The sequence below is a fragment of the Embiotoca jacksoni genome, unplaced genomic scaffold, assembly GCF_022577435.1.
Source record: "Embiotoca jacksoni isolate LCO1_2020_lvr unplaced genomic scaffold, fEmbJac1.0.p SCAF_4, whole genome shotgun sequence".
Classification (NCBI taxonomy): Eukaryota; Metazoa; Chordata; class Actinopteri; family Embiotocidae; genus Embiotoca; species Embiotoca jacksoni.
This window is the reverse complement of record NW_027185392.1, coordinates 20,873,174-20,892,969: the sequence shown is the minus strand read 5'-3', so window position 1 is coordinate 20,892,969 and position 19,796 is coordinate 20,873,174. Positions and strand designations below refer to the sequence as shown.

General features: G+C 41.3%; 1 protein-coding gene across 2 annotated transcripts; it reads right to left on the bottom strand.

The window, feature by feature from the left end:
* Positions 1-1,949: 1,949 nt before the first annotated feature.
* LOC138209421 (E3 ubiquitin/ISG15 ligase TRIM25-like) lies at positions 1,950-14,872 on the bottom strand. 2 transcript variants are annotated; one of them, XM_069167998.1, is made up of 9 exons: positions 14,156-14,872; positions 13,183-13,278; positions 11,431-11,511; positions 10,985-11,137; positions 8,638-8,797; positions 8,444-8,482; positions 7,211-7,291; positions 6,244-6,318; positions 1,950-4,745 (listed from the first exon to the last, which is right to left on the bottom strand). In XM_069167998.1, the coding sequence occupies exons 1-9, from the start codon at positions 14,753-14,755 to the stop codon at positions 4,192-4,194; spliced, it is 1,839 nt and encodes a 612-aa protein (XP_069024099.1). In that variant the 5' UTR covers positions 14,756-14,872; the 3' UTR covers positions 1,950-4,191. The 2 variants fall into 2 exon arrangements, with proteins under 2 accessions (XP_069024099.1, XP_069024100.1); XM_069167999.1 differs by lacking the exon at positions 7,211-7,291.
* Between the last annotated feature and the right edge of the window lie 4,924 nt (positions 14,873-19,796).

Sequence of the window (19,796 nt, the reverse complement as noted above, 5' to 3'; positions counted from 1 at the left end):
GTGGCATCATAATATTATTAATAGGCCTACTTAAGCAGCATTTTACAGTTGTAGCTGCTGCAGGTGGAGCTAGTATGAAGTTTTATATTCAGGGACAGCAGATACATTTCATCATTCTACTAACTAATTACTACTTCATAAATCTGTTTTAAGTTTTCTGGCTCTAAACTTAGATTTTTGGTGAGATGTTGTATAATTTGAACAACCTTGTGAGAGGTCTAGAGGGAAAGTCGCTATTTTAAGAAAAACTCATGAACATCTTAAATTTGATCTCAAGTCGATACTGCTTTTTGGAAGACATCAGAAGACAAAAAGGTTGAGAACCATGTTAATGTAGTACAGTAGATCGTATATATTTCTATTTGAAATGTAGTGGAGTTGAAGTATAAAGTTACATCAAATGGAAATGCTTATGTAAAGTAATAAACCTCAAAATTGTAGGCTACTTAAGTAAATGTACTAATACACCACTGGAAAATGTTGAAACACAAAAAAGTGACAAAATTATCCAAGTGGCATCATCAGATTCTTGTTTTGTTGGACCTAGTTGAAAAAAAAACTAAATATTGCTACGTCACACAAAATAAAATAAAAAATGCTTTAAATAATTATTCTCCACCAATTACATAATAAATGATCAGTTACTAGACCTGTCTTGAGTTAGTTCTAAGTCAAGTGATTGCTTTTTTAAAACCTTAATTCATTCAGGGAAATTTTAGAGGAAATACTCTCTTTTACAGGAAAAGCCAATAAGTCACATATGAGCTGTCCCAGTATAACTAGAGTCGGACATGCTGTCCACTGAGCACCTCTACTGCAGCAGCTGGGGTTCAGGACCTTGCTCAGGTGGTGGATAATGAAAGGGCAAGCACTGCTTTTTCACTTTCCGAACCAGATTCCATGCTGATGGTCAGTGATTGAACCTGCAGCCTTCCAGTCACAAACATGCTTCTCAAACCTTTAGCCCACAAATGAAAAATCATTGAACAACTTAGTGTTGCATTACTGGAATGAAGGATGTTAACTATTAAAGCACTCCCAGATCTAATTCTCTATTTAGATAAAGCGACATGGGGCTGCAAAAGGAGCTGCTCAGATACTCCAGGATATTGGATTTACTGGAGCTGATGCATAAGGTTGTGGCCACCAAAAGCTTTTTATTTTTTATTGACGGGCTCTTTAGATATCAAATGTCACAAATGGTTCTTCCTGTCCCAACGGTGGAAAAAAAAAACAAGGCCACAGTCATGCTGTACTCCATCCTGGCATTTGATGGGTAAAAGAGTACCACAATTGGTTTAACATTTGCCATTTCTCCTCCAGAGCTTTACTCTGCAAAGGATTACTGAACAGAGCAGACTGGTCAATCATCAAGCAAATCATGTAAACCCATTTTTTTAATTAAAGACAGGCCAAAGACCAAAGCAGTTGAGCAGCTGAAATCCAGAAATCCTATATCAGCCAATAATGGGACAACATGTCACTTTCAAAACTCCAGCGACGGGTCTCCTCCGTTCCAAAATGTTTACAGAGTGTTGTTAAAACGTGGTGATGCAAAACAGTGGTAAACATGCCCGTCTCAACTTTTTTGAGATGCGTTGCTGGCATCAAATTCAAAATAAGCATGTAAACAAAAAATTTTCAGTTTCAACATTTGATTTGTTGTCTTTGGTGTTATTAATCAAATATGGGTTTGCATGATTTGCAAATCATCACAATCTGTGTTTATTTATATTTTACACAGCATCCCATTTTTTTGGGGACAAATTAAAATATTTTTGTTTTGAGTGCAGGTCAGACCTTTCATGAAAAAGGAAATTGTAAAATGTTAATTTATTGCGCAAAATCAACAAACAGTAACAGAAAACGTGCAATCAATCACTGAATATGAACCTTTTTAATAAAGAACGAATGTCTCCTGCTCACAATAGAAACAGCCTCACTGAAAATTCAGACTTCCACGGATCCGTTTATTGCGAGTCAAGGTCAAATGAACTCATCTTTGACAAAGCAACACTCAGAAAAGTACAACTTATTTCACAGTCACATAAACAAAACAATAACAGAAGCACGGCGAGTTTGACAGGTAGACATAATAATACAGGATACTAAATGTTACAGAGCAGTTCAGACAGTTCACTTCATGTTACAGTACCACTGTTCGTGGAATAATGCACTTCATGGCAAACAACTACATCTTCTGTTCTTATGGTTTCTATTACTAATGAAGCTCCATTTCTGAAAATGTCTTCAAAACATGTTTCACTAAGTTAATAAGTGGATGTAGCTGTGGGGTTTTGTTGTGTCTTTGGAGTTAAAATTGTTGATACAGTCCAATTTCTTTAATAGTTTGGTGTAAAAGCCTCGCACAGTGCTCGGTCACAATCCTCTGGAAAAGCACCTTTTAAAAAAAAAAACTCCAACAAAACAACGCCCTAATCCAAGAAAGGCAGTGGCTACAGTATGGCATCCAAGATGAAAGGCAAGGTCAATCCTGGACCTGGAAATTAAATTACAGTTAATGGTCCGAGTGGATCCTTGTCCCCGGTCCTGCTACAATCACACTGTTTCCATGGAAACAGAAGTCAAAGGTGAACAGTGGCAGGTACAACTTTAAAGCTCAAATGTCTCCTCCCGTTCAACACCCATCTGCTGTTGTCTCATCCAACAGTTTAAAATTGTAGAAAGAATTTTTTTTTCCTAAAATTGACCTTGACTGAATGAATATGAGGTATTAGAAGAATTGGGATGTGATTAGATACGATAGAAGTGGATTTGGAAACATGCAAACTACATATATTTTACTACTCAAAACGTAATTAACCAGTGTTGTAAATGTTTTAGGCACTTACATGTTTTTCATTTCCATCACAGTACCTTTGGGAAGGCATAGCAAAGTTGCAAACATTCAGCCAGAGTCAGAACTTCTGACTTCTTCTGCAACAGGAAGCACAACGAGCCCTGCAGCTGACGGCATGAAGCCCCACAGCACCCTGATCTCAACATCATGGAGTCAGTCTGGGATGACAAGAACACACAGAGGACACTGAGACTAAATGCACAGATGAATTTGTGCTGGCAAAGTGTGACCACACCAAATATTGAGGGTATCGCTCAGTTTACTGCACTTAGTATGAAACTACTCTTCGATATATAAAACCAATGTCTGCATTATTTTTGAGAGCCTCCTCATGTTAAGCACCTTAACACTTCAAATAATTCACAGCAGGTCACCAGAATATATCCAAGTTGTGATGGTTTGAGTAGGTTGCTGTAACAACATTAGCACACAACCGCAAAATAATGCTGACAAACATGATCTCAAAATGTGTAATCCTATGTAGTTAATGAACATGGCTTGTATATACCGACATAGATGTGGTTGTCCCAAGAAAGAAAACAACCAAATTAACAAATTGGAAATTGGAAATGAAGACCTGCGATGTGTATGTAGCTTCAAAGGAGTGCTCCGACAGTCTTTTGCTTTCTTCTACGGTGAATATGAAGCCACTGCCAGCGGCTTAGCAAAGAGACTGAACTCAGGGATGAGAAGGCCGGATCGGTCCAAATGTTACAAATCCAGCGGCCGGCACCTCTAAAGCTCACGAACTGACAATAACGTCATTGAAAACAAGAACTTGTGTATATTTTTCAAAGATCCAGCTGGTCCTCCCCATTTCCAGTCTTTGTGGTAAGCTAAGTTTTGCATAAATTGAATTGTACCTTTCATTGATGGTATTTTACTCTAAAGATAAACCGACACTGTACACAGACTCATAAAAGAAAATGGCGTCTAACAGCCTAAAAAAAAAAACGCATGGCAGACTTTACTCGAAGAAAACCACCAGCTACAAAGCTACAATATGGCATTTCATTTGTCTACATATGAAGCCGAGGTCACTTCTGCAGGTTTATTATGAAAAACTAGAGTCGAGGTTTCCTCATGATACACGTCAGTGTGGCTGATGAGGAACAAACAAACAAAAACAAAAAAAAAATCCACCCTCATTCCCATAAATGTACCGCTACTATGTTTTTAGCACAAAGAAAACAATGTTAGACATAAATGGGGCTGAATACTGAGTAATACCTTTGTACTGTTGAATCAGACAGATGTGGGACAAAATGTCCCACATATCATTTCTAGTCAAGTCAATCTGATTTATGTAGCCCAGTATCACTGGAGCTTAGTTAGGAATGGTTTCCATTGCTTCCCTCATGAGGGCAGATGAGCAGAGTGGAGTCCAGGTCCAGACGGAAGGCCGGGTACAGCGGCTGGGAGAACGGGCAGCGGAAGGTGTGGAGGAGCACCACGGTGTCCGACAGGCTGTAGAAGGACAGCGCTCCTTTCTGGCGCTCCAGGAACACGGCGATCCTGGGACAGGGTGGCGCCGCCACCGTGGTCTTACGGTTATCGTGCCACGCGGCGTATCCAGCATGTGTACACCTCAGCCGCCAGGAGTTCTCGTTGCGCCCAAGCAGGCACGGCTTACCGCCACCTTTGCGTCCGATGCCTCGGTACGTGACACCAATGTCGACCCATCCTCCGCCCCTCCACTCCACCTCCCAGTAGCTGGCACCACCAAACTGGCCCTCCCTGCACAGGACTTGGGCCACTGAATCAAAGCGCTGGGGGTGAGGGGGGTAGGACTGCGGCTCCTCGCCACAATGGGCGCCCTGGGGCCCCTCCAGCAGAACCAGAGTGGGGTGGGATGTATCGGGGTCCAAGGAGAGACGACATGAAACTGCAGGGAGGGAAACAGAGTGAATTAGGAAAGTGAATTAAGATTTTTACAGTTCCAAATAAAACGCATATGATATTCTGAAGAGAGCGATGATAGGGTTGTTGATTTCTTGTCAGAGAGCTTACAGAAGCTCTAAGAGTAGTTTCTGTTCTTTCTTCTGCAGATGTCCCGGCGATGGTGATGCAACAGTTCATGTCTTGTATCTCTATGCTGTCCTTTTCTCTCTCTGCTCACCTCTCACCCCAACCGGTCGAGGCAGATGGCCGCCCACCTCTGAGCCCGATTTTGTCGGAGGTTTCTTCTTATTAAAAGGGAGTTTTTCTTCCCTCTGTTGGAGGTTTTTCTCCCTTAAAGAGGATTTATTTTCCTCTAAGCTTACGCAGGAATTGTTGAATTGTTGGGTTTCTCTGTCTAATGATGCAAAGTTCTGCTGTAACGACTTTAATGTGTTAGCTGCCTTGAAATAACCTGTGTTGTGATTTGGTGCTATATAAATAAAACTGAATTGAATTGAATTGAATTGAACAGCACATTCCAGAAGGGATCATTTGTTTTTAGCTCCAACCGGCACTTAAAACCTGTTATTTCTAAAATGATTATTGGTTACTGTTATGAATCAAATATCTGGGCTGTTATAAAAGAAGTCACTTAAATACGCAGTCCTGAGCTCTGCGAACTTGTAAACATTCCTTTTTTTCTGCCAATACGTTGACCATATACATAGAAATCTAGTAAATGCTTTGTGTTTAATGCTAATTAGCAATGTTACATGAACATGGTAAACATGACACCTGCAGAATGTTAGCATCGTCCTGCTTTAGGCTCAAAGCACTGCAGTGGCTGGGTACAGGTCCACAGAGCATTTTCATGGTGTCCCAGAATTGGCTGAAACTTAAATACAGCTCCTATCTTTCTGCCGCTCTGTCTGTCAGTTTTTTTGAGTTGTTCCTGTCTTCCAGAGTTGAGCAGAACACACACTGATCAACAGCCGCCCAGTATTGCAGTTGACATCTTGGCACCGAGAGGGCAAACGACACATATGGCCTTAATCCTCCTCTGACCAGATCAATTATTAATGCCTAACAAGGTGCCGGTGCGCTGTCATCCTGTCAGCTGGCTTGTTTATATTGGAACAAGGCACTAGTCTTAACGACGGACCAGGATGTCATAAATACAGTATGATTTCCATCTATCATTGATGAGGATCTTCACTGGGCTCTCGTGTTTCCCAGCAAGATTTTCATTAACTGGTGAACCAGAAGTGTAGAGAGAAAAAAGAGAAAAGGACAGAGGGCAGCAGAGAGAGATGAGGATGACGGAGAGGAAGATGGTGAACAACATGCAGGATGGTTCCACTGTATGGGTGCACCACCGGAGAGTGAAGAAAAGGGATGCAGATAGAAAGGAAAAGTGTAATTAAGAGGTAGAGAGTAGAAAGGAAATGTCAGAGTGAAAATGCACACAGATGAGGCAAAATGCTCAAAGATGAAGTACTTACACCTGAGGAAAGCCGCCCTCATCCTGTGATCAGCCGGCTGCAGAGACAAAGAGGACAGAGGGAACGACACTGGCACTGCGGCAAAGGGACAAATGACAAAAAAAACAGAGAGAGAAACGTTTGTCTTTGTTTTTCAAGAGGTTTTCATTTCTCATTAACTGAAGGGGAGTAAGAGTAGTGGCAGAGAGGAAAGGACAGAAGCATATGGATGAAGAAGGAGCTCAAAGACGGTAAAAAGCGAATTAAAGAATAGTTTATAAAAATACCACAAAACAAGAGTTTTTAGTTCGACGTTCTGAACCAGGCACCAGGAAGAGCCAATAGTTTAAGAAGTTTGTTCATCCAGTGTATTTACATGCACTGTAGTGAACTGAGATCTCACACTAACCAGTTCACCACAGTGCATGTAAATACATTACCACTGTTGCATCGGATGATCAGCCACATGGCTGGTCATCGCTGTCTCATGTAACAGTGGTAGTGAAAGTAACACACACATATATAGGTAACCGGCAGCTAAAGCAAAAATCTTTCCAGCATTTGTCAAAGTGTTAATATTAAAGGCACTATGTGTAGTTTGACCTGCGTTTTGAGTGGAGAGCAAGAGGAGCAGTGTACGGCTATGCTAGTGGTTGTGTGAGGTTGAATTTCACGACAGTCTATCCAATACTTGTCCAGACTTTTCTCTGTAAACCACAAATGTCAGGCTGCTGGTGGCTACAGAAAAGTCCTGGAAGTCATCTGCCTACATCGTCCCTTGTTCGAGTCAGATCCGACTGCAGGAGATATCCGTTCATGTCTGCCAGCGTGACTGAAAACCACTAGATGGCGCCCACTTACAGAGTACACAAATCCTACACATGGTGCCTTTAATGTTTGGTCAGCTATTGAGCTAAAAAAGCCAAAACCAGCAGTGTTAGTTAAAGGTCAGTTCACAAAGTATCACCACTGTATTTTTCCAACTTACCCCTAGTTGTATGTTGACCTGCAGATAGTGTTGGTTGCATTTGCTGAGGTTTGGAGTTCTCCATACTGTGATTTTGGCCACCTCCCCAATACAATACATATAAATGGTGTTTGATTTATATTTGTAAAACAGCAGTGCCAATAATATCAATAACAATACAATGTGCCAGTCAGAAAAATCTGTAAATATGGACAGTTTTCAGTATTTTGGAAACAAATATTGTTTCCAAAATACTGAAAACGGTTTCCCTAAGATCAATTTGTTTACAAAAAAAAACACATTTGTCACAGAAGCTAAAGCTGAAAACAAGACGGTTGGTGAAGCAACAAAAGGTCTACAGTCATACTGGCAGCTCTGTGAGCCTCTGAGCACAGCAGTACTTAAAGCTGGCTATCCACATGCTCACATGCTCACTATGACAAAGCTAAAGTGCAAATGTTTGGCATATGTAATGTTTACCGTGTTCAGCATGTTAGGATGCTAGCATGCTAACATTTGCTAATAGGCACCAAAATCAAATCACAGGTAATGCGGAGATGTGAGTGCCGTTAGCTTTGCAGGTAGCCTATTTGGCCATTTAGCAAAGTATTCAACACATCAAATTTTGACCTAAAAGTGGCGCAAGAGAAAAATAATGTAATTACAATGGATTGTGGGTGGGACATGTTTTCTAACCCACATTTTACAGCAATAGATTCAATATTTTTCTGTCCACTGAAGTCAAAACTAAAAGCATCAACCTTATTGTAAAACTGAATGTAAAGTATTCGGAGTCATCCTTTGAGGACCATGAAAGTCTGTGTTCAAGTTTCATGGTCGTCCACCCAATAGTTGTTGAGACATTTCTGGGTGGACCAAAGATGAGGACTGAAGGATGAATATTACCATCCCGAGACCTAATTATGAAATGTTTGGAACAAACCTACTGCAACACGAGGGACATGGATAACATGCTTCCTGCACTGTCGCTGAAAAGCCTCCATAAAATGAATTCATATAAACTAAATTGATTTGAACTGAAGTGGTCAGATTAGGATGGAGAAGAACTGGAGGTCAGCCATAGCTTAAGACGTCGCCTTGTCCTCTTTAGCATCAATAATTGACACGTCCACTGTCCCTCGCAGTGTTAAATGTCATGTCAAAACCTGCAGCCTGGGAAAAATGGGTCGCCTCCAGCCCGACTCTGTCACAGAGTGCGTGTGTGTGTTTGTGTATCATGTTTCTTATGCTTACCTTTCACACACTCTCCAGCAGACACGTAGTTCTCATTAACTGGAAGAGAAACGTAATCATATTGAGAATCTGAGTGCAGCTTGTGTATGTATGTATTTTGGATACATAAATCCATACTCCAAACTTGAAATTGGCACTAGGAGCGTCTGCTTGTTTCCACCCAATCTTTATTGGCCGGGGGTCGTCCGGTGTACCTGCACGGCTGATCTTATCAACCTCCTCCCTGCAGACTTCCTCCATGTGGCTGCGGAGGTGGCAAAGAGCTCTTCTTGCGCCGCTGAAGGCCTCGGTGGGCAGGCTGAGGGCTCTGGAGTGCCGACCAGTGGCGAGTGGGACGCAGAGCAGTGGAGCCGTCTAAGCAGATAAAGACAGAGAGTGGAAAATATACCCAGGTATAGCCGCCTTGGCCGGCCCTCCCTCCCTCCCTCCTTAATTCCTTGTACAATTGAATTTGAAAATAGCACTTAAGCAGGTGGCGTCTTTTTCCACTGGTCAGATCTGACTCATTCTCTCCTCTCATCCATTCTTCCGCCTCCATTCGTCATCTACACACTAATATCTCTGGGTCTTTCTGAGTACGCCCTCCTGGGGAGCTGCAGGATGCATTAACCGTAATGGGTGGATATCATGAGCAAAAGCTCCTAATGTGTTATTTGTCTTTTGAGGAAGCAAACTTCTCAATAAAGGCTAAAAGCCTCTCATAGATGAGTCTCCTTTTAAGTGGAGCTGCAATGAATAGAAGATTAATAGACTAGTTCATCAAAACACCATTAGTCTATAACCAATTTGATTTTTGATTCATTGTTTTTATTCATTTTTTTCATGAAGGTCCCAGGTTCTTAAATGTGACAATCTGCTGCTTTTCTTGGTTTTACATTGTAGAAACTTGATATCAATCAGTTTCATACTGTTGACCACACAAAACAACACATTTAATGATCTCACCTTGTCCTTTTGGAAGTAGACCAAATTATAAATTGAGAAAATAGCAATACAAATCGTTGCTAGTTGCACTCCTACTTTTAGCTTTATCAGTTAAAGGTCCCATATTTTAGAGGTTTTTTTTAAAAATTTTTTATTGCTTTCTTTCAGCCATGATATCCATCAAATATTTTTGTGTGGCTCCTCTAGATCAACCAGTTGTTTTGTGTCTGTGTCCTTTAAGGAACACTGATATCAGTGACTCTGTCTTTGATTGGATGACTCTTGTCAGAGTTACGTATGCTCTGACCAACCACAGGGCTTTTGAGGTCGTGTAGCTTGCTAGCTCAATGACCGTTTTCTTCCAGATAAAAGGTTGGACAGTTCGCCATGCTGAGGGCGGACATGATAACTAGTTTGTGACATCACAAACTGACTGACATTGCAAATGGCTCATCCAAATGGCACCGTTGCTGAATATAGCCTGCGTGTATCTCTCCATGGACTGAGCGTTTTGAAACTATCACAGTAGTTTTACCTGGTCCTGCTTTATAAATAAAAAAGAAAAGGAAATCTGAATTTATACAATATGGGACCTTTAAGAAACGTATTTGTAAATTTATACATTTCTCCTCTATAGTGAGCTTTATCTTTTAAACCAGTAATTAACGAAATGGGGTCACAACCAAGCGTCAACCCACTGACGTTAACCATTTGATTGTGAACTGACGTTTAAAAGCCTCAAGTTTGGCATTTTGTCCGTCACCATTTTGGTTTTCTGGGACCAGAATTGACCATATTTGGACAAGCTGAGGAGGAGTGAGCGGTTGATCGGACTCATTCGACTGAGAACCCGAGGACACTATAACTGCCCACCTACAGTATATTGGAAAGCTGTCTGCACCCAAGGGACGTCAATCAAACCAGACACACCCCCAAACGTATCGCTCTTTGCGGCCTAATATCTAATGAATTATGGAATTATTGTCAGATGGAGCACCAGAACACTGATCAAAACTAATAACATCAGTGAATGACACCATAATGACCGATGGGATTTTTTTTTTACTTTGTATTTCATGGTAAAGGTTCCGTCTACTGGATCCAGCCCCTGGTGGCCCGCAGTGGGATTGCACTTTGAAGCACTTCCGCATTGGCTTTACTTTTCAGACCTGAAGATTACGTCCATTTTATCAACAGTCTATTGTCACAAACCTGTTCCTGTCTGTGGAGGGTTTCTATCAGGCCCCTTTAAGACTTTATGGGGCAAAAATCTGTGTTTCTTGTGATGCTGGCACGATGAAACACTTACATCACCGAGAAATTCCTTTAGAACATTAATTAAATTAAACCTCCTTCATACCTTTTGTTAAGTGGATGGAACACATTTCTTTTTACCTTTATTTGTCACTGATTTAACCAACCAATGTGGCATTATTAATTAGTCTGTAAAAATGTTGAGGACCCCACGGTTGATTAATTAACTATTAATTTGTTTGTACTGCAGCTGATAAATCCTTTTCACATTTTCTCACAAATAGTGCTGACACTCAATTTGAAATTGGGTCCCCCTTTCCTTCCCTTTGCATCACACACATTCTCCCTCTTTTTCCTCCTCACCTGTAGGACATGGGCGTTGTCCTCAGACTGCAGCAGCTGGCTCATCTCCTCGTCTCTCCTCCTCAGCTCCTCCAGGTCTTTCTCCAGAAGCTCGATGTCACGTTCAGCTCTCCCCACCACCGCTCGCTCCTTCGCCTCTAGCCTCGCTCGAACCTTCAGCACAAAAACAGGAGACCTGACTCATAGTGACCAATAGAAATGATAGATAATGATGGGAAAAGACCAGTGCAGGGCTACACCTGATGGTGTAAGTGATGGTTATGAAAACTGAAGTGAGACGATGACTAAATTGAATTGAAGTGTACTGATGCTTGAACAGCAGAATGATGAAAGAATCACTTCGAACATTTTCATCTAAGATATAAGAATGATTCGTTTGTTAGCACGGACAGCCTGTAAAAACGATCAACCCCCTCTGTCTGAGCTGAGCCACTCCTGCTCCTCACCTCTGCCTTGGTTTTCTCCAGACGGAGAGCCATGTCAGCAAACAGAGCTTCACTGTCCTCCAGAACGGCCGATGCAGACACCTAAAACACACACACACACACACACACACACACACACACACACACACACACACACACAGTAGAGGGGAGAAGTATTTGTAGTAAATCAGTAAATCAGAGTAAATATTTAAAGACACCATAAAGCAGAGAATTAAAATCACTTTTTTATCTAAAGGTGAATCTTTTATGCAACCTAATATAATTATTAACTGCTGCCTCCCTCTTTATATTGTACATGCAAATGAACCCTGACTGTGTCTCCTAATGTCCCACTTTCTTGTCATGAATTACTCTATGTTACATGAAGGGAGTAAAGTTCTCATTTCATGGGGACTTAAACAAGTCTATTTCAGTTTCTGTGGTATTATACATATGATTCCATGAGTAACGACATCAGTAAGTATGCAAAAAGCAAAAACATTAAATACACTTTTCTTACAAGGAGATGCACTGAAGTTTGCTGAGATTTTGATGCTCGATAACATTGTGTTTCAATGTTCTATATTCACTGTCATGAAAATGATTGTGAGGGGCCCAGAATACGCTGCCAACTTTTATTTTTAGTATAATCTAAAAGCTGAGGTCCTTAATGGTCAGGAACGAACTTTAGTATCAAAACAAGAGGGCAAAGTTTCAATTTGATGCTTTAGTGAGTTAAAAAAGTGATTTTCAGAGACGATCGAGCAGCCGCATGGTTAGCGGAAGGAGACAACGCTCAGGGGAGAGAGGAGAAAATTATTTCCTGGAAGATTGAAGGAGTGGCACAGATACTGGAACATAAATTAGCTTTGCACTGGAAACTGATACAGCAGCTCCTGTGAGGCAGGATGTTTGTGGCTGTGTGAAAGAGAGACGAGTGTGTGAGCCCTGTGCGTGTTGACAGCTGTGTAAATGTCAAGTCCAACTGTATCCAGTCGCATACAATACTTAACCAAGCTATAACTCTATAACAACTAATAATAGCACACAAGTTACCTTTGAAAATGTAATTCTAAATCAGAGAGTGTTCCAAGGTTTCGGAGGTGTCACAGGAAAGGCTCGGTGGACCCTTTCTAAGAGCTGCTGGTCCAAGGACCTGAGCAAGTGGTGAGGGGCTAGTAAGGCGCCTTATTTTTAGACAACTAAACCATGTGGATATATTTGGAAAAAGATGATGAATGCATTTTAATTAGGGGATAGTAGCAAAACTAGTTGGTTAGTGTGAAGAAAAGACTTTAGTTTGGGTTAAAATAAGTAATTTTACATAAGTCACATTACATTTTGTCATACAGTATAAGTTACTTAAAGTACATTAAGTAAGTTAAATATTTTCTGTAAGTAACTAACCTAAAAGTAAACATTGAATTTTGCTTTCTCACAGACTCAAACATCAGTCTCTGGTTTTCCAGTGAAAGTCCTGTGTCTCTTCCTTCCAATCATCCCCGAACTTTTCTCTGCAATGACTTTGGCACTCTTTTAAGCTGTCACATGACCTGCGTCACATCCTTCTTCGACCCTGGTCATACACATATGATGGGCACTTTTCACACTTAGGCAAGGAAAACGTGACACTGACACGCTACGCTCACACTTTGGTGTGATACCAGGCTGGTTATAAGAAGCGCTCGGCTCACGGTGACATTTTAGATAAACACTGGATTAGAAATAAAGAAGAGTGGTCACATTCAGAGTGTGTGTGTGAGCTTGTGTTACCTTGATGGACTCTAAGCTTTGTTGAAACTCCTCCAACTCTCTTTCTCCAGTCCGTATCCTCCCCTGGACCATCCGCTGGGACTCCTGGAGCTGGAGCTGATAGATGAACAGACAGACATACAGATGGACAGACAGACAAACAAGTAGATGAAGAGACAGAGAGGGCCAGATAACCAGACAGTAAGACATAAGCATTCAGATATTTAGGAGAAGTCTTTTCACGACCTTCTCTTGAATTAATGTGTGTCCATTATGCACCATCCAGCAGGTGTTTTAGCATTAAAAACACGTTACTATGGTTGAAATTGTATGTTCATAAACATTAAAAAAAACACATAGAGAAATGAAGCCTACTTAATGTTTGTAGATTTACTCTGAAGCATGGTCAAATAGTGTCAAGTTAGCACTTTTGACAGGAGTTCTTCATCTACTACCAGTTATTGTTTGATCTTTTTTTGACACCAAATCAGGCAATGAGACACAAACTGCACGGTTTTATGTCTTCTATGACATCATCTCAGCCAGCTTCTGCTGTAGGTGGTCTGACAGTAAGAATCATTCACCATTAATGGGACAACATGTTCTGTATTCTGGCACAGGCCTGGCAGGGTGCAGTGACATTTCTTTGTAATGTTTTTTTTTTCTCAGTAATTTGGACCCTTCACACATGCACTAACCACATCTCTGTAACATTAGCTTGTCAGTAATAAAATGAAATATTAGTCAGTCCACACTGCATGTTACCATCATATCTGTTTTTATCAACATCGAAGCTCCTCTTCCTTATAGTTTTAGGTAATTTCTGGCTGGTGATTTAAGTGTAGAGTTTAGGAACCCTCTATGTCTCACTGACATTAAAAATGAGGGTGAGATTATTTAGGAGTCTTCCTCCATTATGACATTTGGAGAACCAACAGTAACTTCGTACCAAAGATTCCTAATTTCTTTTATGAAACACTGCAGTGTGTCTAACCTGTCTTCTGGCTCTCTGTGCGTCCACATTGTGCACTTCCTCCTGGTCCGCCTCGCACAACAGGCAGTCCCCGCTCCAGTCGCCCGCGGCCTCAGCCTCGGACCCGCTCCCCGCGGGCTCCAGCCCCAGCCGGTGCTGAGCGCACAGCCGCTCCGCCAGGCACTCCACCGCCGCTACCAACTTGTGCCGTCGCAAAGTGCCGACCTCCCGGTGCGGCAGGACGTGGAGCTCGCAGAAGGACGCCAGGCAGACCAGGCACGACTTGTCCGCCCTCAACTTGCTTTCCACCGGGCAGAAGTCGCACGGTACTTCCCCGACTCCCCCCAGGTAGAGCTCCGGCGCCGTGACCATCTCGCTCAGCTTGAGTTTGTCGACGACCTCGGCGAGCACCGTGTTCCTCCGCAGCACCGGCCGAGGGCTGAACGTCTCCCGGCATTGAGGGCAGCTGAGCTGGCCCGAGTCCGCCTGGTCCCAGTAGTCGCTAATGCACGCCATGCAGTAGGTGTGTCCGCAGGGGATGGACACGGGGTCCTTCAGGATGTCCAGGCAGATGGGACACCTGAACTGGCTCTCCGTCACCGAAATGTTCGCCTGAGCCATCTCGGCGGTGGGATGATCTCCGCCGTCCTCCGGTGGCCTCGGTTCGCCTGTTGACACAGTTCCTGTTGATAGCAGGAGCTTTTCCTGACTCCGAGTTTTCTGTTGTGAAAGGGAGGGGTGAGAAAACAGGAGTAACCCTTCCGCAATGTCATACATCCCATCAATGTTACTCCGGGTTTTCTGCCCTCAACGAGGCCTTGAAGGCTTGTATGAGCTCTAAAGGACCAATTCGCCCCAAAAGCTCATCAACACGTTTTCTCTCCTAATGCTCGTGGTCCTTTAGTGTGATTTCAGAGCACAGAGACAAAAACGGAATATATTAGAAACTTTGACTGCTTTCCCGATGACTTTTATCTGATTGAAGTTAATGGGGTTTAGGTCTGAATATTATTTGCTGAAACATGACGGCAAAACTACCTCAAGTTTCAAACTATTGTCAGACACACAATAACAATGAGAGAGGGAGGGTGCAGGGTAAAATCGTCCAATCTACGGGTGTCACATTGATTTTTAATTCCATATATTTGATATATGGAATATATATATATATTTTAAACATACCCTAAATGGGTGGTTTTTCTTCAGAACCACTTTTACATCCTAGGACGAGTTTTGGAAAGAGGAACTTTAAGCATCCTGTGTGTTTCTTGGTTTGTTTGTATATAATATATATAGATATATAATGTACTGTATATACTGTGCATTTTATATTTTATATTTATATTTCTACTGCTATTTACTGCTATTTTATTGCTTTTCTATTATTCTATTCTATTATTTTATTCTATTACTACTATTATTATCTTATTGCCTGTATGCTGCTGTAGCAAAAAAATGTTTTCCCCTCGGGGATTAATAAAGTAAATACCTACCTACCTAACTACAATGGGATCACCTGAAGCCATCATTAATGCATTGTTCACTGTCTCAGATTCTGCAGTTTGTGAAGGGGGCGACACTGACATCTAGTGGCATCATGCTGCAACTCCCCCCAGGCGTCAAGAAGAAGACAGGAGCCCCTCACTGCAGTGGTTGTGCTGCAAATCAGTCATTCTTTGAATTCACTTTGAATGTGACTTTCTTTCCTGCAGCACAATAAAACACAGATTTGTGTATATATATATAAATATATATATATATTGGGCCTGAGTGGCACAGTGGTGCAGTGGTTAGCATTGTCGCCTCACAGCAAAAAGGTTCTGGGTTCAGGATAAATGGATGGATGGATATTGGGCCTGTGAGTCTGACAAAGGACAGATACAGAAAGTGTGCAGCGCCCTCTCCTGACCATTTGTTACAGCACAGGCACACAATCAACTGTCAGTGTCCACCGGTATAAAGAACACAGTAAATCTCCACAATATTCATGGGCCCGTTTGAAGCCAACCATGAAACCACCAAAGTATTCAAACTTACTCATCTTAATACATTTATGACATTCTTGTTTTGTTGAACTATGATTCCAATGAAAGGGTTTTTACATGAATCAGCAACTGTGGGGATTTTACAAGGGAAATATGTTTCTTTCCAGCTAACATGTATCAAATATTAATAAGATAAAATATTTAACATACTGTAGCAGATTCCTGTTTTAGAGTGGATTTTTCCCTTTAAACTGCAGGTTATTTGATGCCTCGATGATAGAGAAAGTGGGCATTGCCCACTGACTTATATTTCTAAACGTAAAGTCTTTGCAATGCTTTCTTGTAGGAATATTTTATCGTTGCATTTTTCATTTGTTTTACATGTTTAATTATTGTATTGTATGATAACTTCTCTCTAAGATTAGTTTAACTAGCAAACAATGTGGTTTACAAGAATGCACCAAAATATTATCAACAAAAGGCTCTATGTCTTACAATTCTTAATATTTTGCTGTTTGAGTCTTCCTGACTTTGAGAAGTGGAAGTATATTTGGTCTGCTGTCATCTCTGATGTGTTCCGCCGCTCGGCGAATTGAATTTCAGCGACAGTTCAGCAGGAGATTGAAGGTTAAGAGGGAGATTTTCAGGTACTTAAGCTTTGCTCTGACTGAGCCTTAAAACACACATACACACACACACACACACACACACACACACACACACACACACACACACACACACACACACACACACACACACACACACACACACACACACAGGCCATTTTACCTGCCTGTGGAGTTAAGTGGTTTCCTCTGTGGGGTTTAGTTTGTCAGTGGGACCTGAGATTAGTGCTCCATGTCTCCTTAAACACACAGATAGAAAGTGATTTTCTAACAAGTAAAATAAGGACAGAAATACCTCTCCCACTAACCCCTGAGCATTTTAAGATGTGCAGGTCAAATGACATGTAGGTATCTTTGTAGAAATGTCACTAAAATTCATTTAAATGTCAGCATTGTTTGATGTGTTAAACTATTGTTTCATCAGCACTTAAACACTCATTAAAATGTTGTTGACATAAAGATTATATCTAAGTTATACGTCTGAAAACATGTATTCTCACTCAAATGTGTTCCAGTTTCAATGTAGATATTAAATTGATGATGTAAAGATGTATTTTTCCATCACGCTCACATACGGTGTTTCAAAGTTTGCAGCCTTTGACTTTATGACTTCTTCACTTGTGTGTCTGTGATGTTTCCCCAATCCCAGTTCTTGAGTGCAGTCCAAGTCTCTGTCTGACTCAGAGCTGAGAGCAGGCAGGCAGACAAAGCCCTGAAAGGGGGTCTGGTCCCTCGACTCCCCTGGCCCTTTGTTCAAAGTGGGGCTGTTTTAGAAAGAGGACTTTTCAGCTAGGCCGTAAGGCGATCCTGGGCCTTTCCTGCCCAGGGTGTGCCCCGGGCGTCTCTGGTTTACCTGCGGGACCAGGAGGGGCGGGGTGGGGCGGGTTTGGTCCTCGATGGGTGGTGGAGCAGTGGAGAGGGTGGAGAAGAGGAAAGCAGCTGGTCAGTGGAAGAGGGAGAGAGAGAGAGGCTGAGAGGAAGGAGGGGGATGGAGGGGGATGGAGGGATGGATGTAAGGCGAGAACGCTGAGAAAGGACAAATAAACAAAGGTGGTGATGAGGGTCTGAGGTGAATTAATTGTATTAAGCTCTTTCTCACTGTGGCGACTGTCTCCAGAGACAGTAGCAAGGGAACAGTAGACAGTGGATACAGCAGTGGACTGCTATAAGACCCTCAGCGTTTTAAGAACCAACACAATTCACGGTTCTCACTGAAAGTTCAAGTTTAATGTGCAGTTTATGGTTGAGATTTCCTTCAATTATATTATATTATATTATATTATATTATATTATATTATATTATATTATATTATATTATATTATATTATATTATATTATATTATATTATATTATATGAGATGAGATGAAATAAAATGAAATGAAATGAAATGAAATGAGATTAAATTAGATTAGATTAGATCTGTAGCCCTTCCCTATTTGGCATATTTAAAAAAAAAAATTATACTGAAGCCTAGAGGTCCATGGGTCTATGTCTATTCACTTTTCCTCAACTTATGTCCTATCCTGTTCAGCTACACAAATTTAACAAAATCTCATTCTTATTACCATGGTAGCAGCGTGCGCAGATAAATCCACCACTTTGATACAGACCGATATATCTTGATGAATAATACAATTATACATATATAAAAATTCCACGAGATTTTCTACAAGAAATTTAAAGTCTGTGGAAGACAAAGCCTTATTATTTTGGTGATCTCCTCACTTTTCCTTTAGTGCCACCACAATATCCTTTTACTCACTTTATGATGTTGTAAAACCATTTTTGACCATCATTGGTTATTTGTACACTGGACTATTTGAATGTCCCAATGACTCTCTGAAAAGTCTCCAGTTGACCCAGAACGCTACATTCAGCCTCTTATGTCAGCTCTCTCTTAGTTGGCTTCCTGGAAATCAAGAACAAAATTTTAAATCCTTCTCTTTCTACACACAGCTCTTAATGAGCAATTTCCATTGTGTCTTAAAGACCTCATAGTTCCCTATTATCCCAGTAGAACGCTTCAGGCTTGCTTGTGGGTGATAAGAGTTTCCAGAAGTAGAGCTTTTAACTACCAGGCTCCTCTCCTGTGGAGATCCCAGTTTGTGGTCAGGAGGCACACACCCAAGATAAGGCTTAAAACTTTCCTTTTTAATGAAGTAGTTAGGGTGACCCCGAACTATCTTGCCCGAGGTGGGTGCTGCTTGGAGGACCACTGAGCACCTCTGCTCTCATCTCCTTCACTCTGAGGTGGCTGCTCTCTGACTCAGCTTCCATCACAGGTTTATTCCTGTGAAAAGGTACATTTTCTTCCCCACCGCTGCTCACGTGGAATTTCTTGAAACGGTTTAGTTTCTCTAGGCTAGCCTAATACTGTAGGTCTGGACCTTACGATGTAAAGCGCCCTGAGATGACTTATGTTATGATTTGGAGCTAAATAAATAAAATCGAATAGAATTGAACTGAATACAATCAAAAATCCTTCCAATCAAGTTTGACACACATCTCAAGGATAATTACAAGTAAGCGAACAGTGAAAAGAAGTAACTACTTTCTGAATCAACTTTATATCGTGAACTATTTTCTCATGTGCAGAATGGATTGGTACAACATTTTGTACATGCATTCATTTTCCACATAATCTAATTAAACTGGTGATTGATTCCCTGACTTGGATAAACCCTTTTTTTCCCTACATTTTGGACACTCTCTGAGCTTCCCTTCAGCATCTCCCCCTAGCCAAAAATATAATATATTGTATATACAATATAACTGTCATGATGTCATGAAGCGAGAACATCACATTTATGTTTCCTAAGGGAGGACACTTGGTGTTAAGTCGTTTTACGGTGTTTTACCTTTTACTTGTGACATTTCTGTCATGAAGCATGTTGCACAATTTAAAACGTGTTGTCTTTCAATTTACCCAGATTTTCTTTATTACTCATACATGTAAACTCAGATGAAGCCAGCTATTCATCCAAAGGCAGTTTGAGCGTGATGAGAATTGAATCTTTTACAACGTACTCATGACTCTCGACTTTAAAACA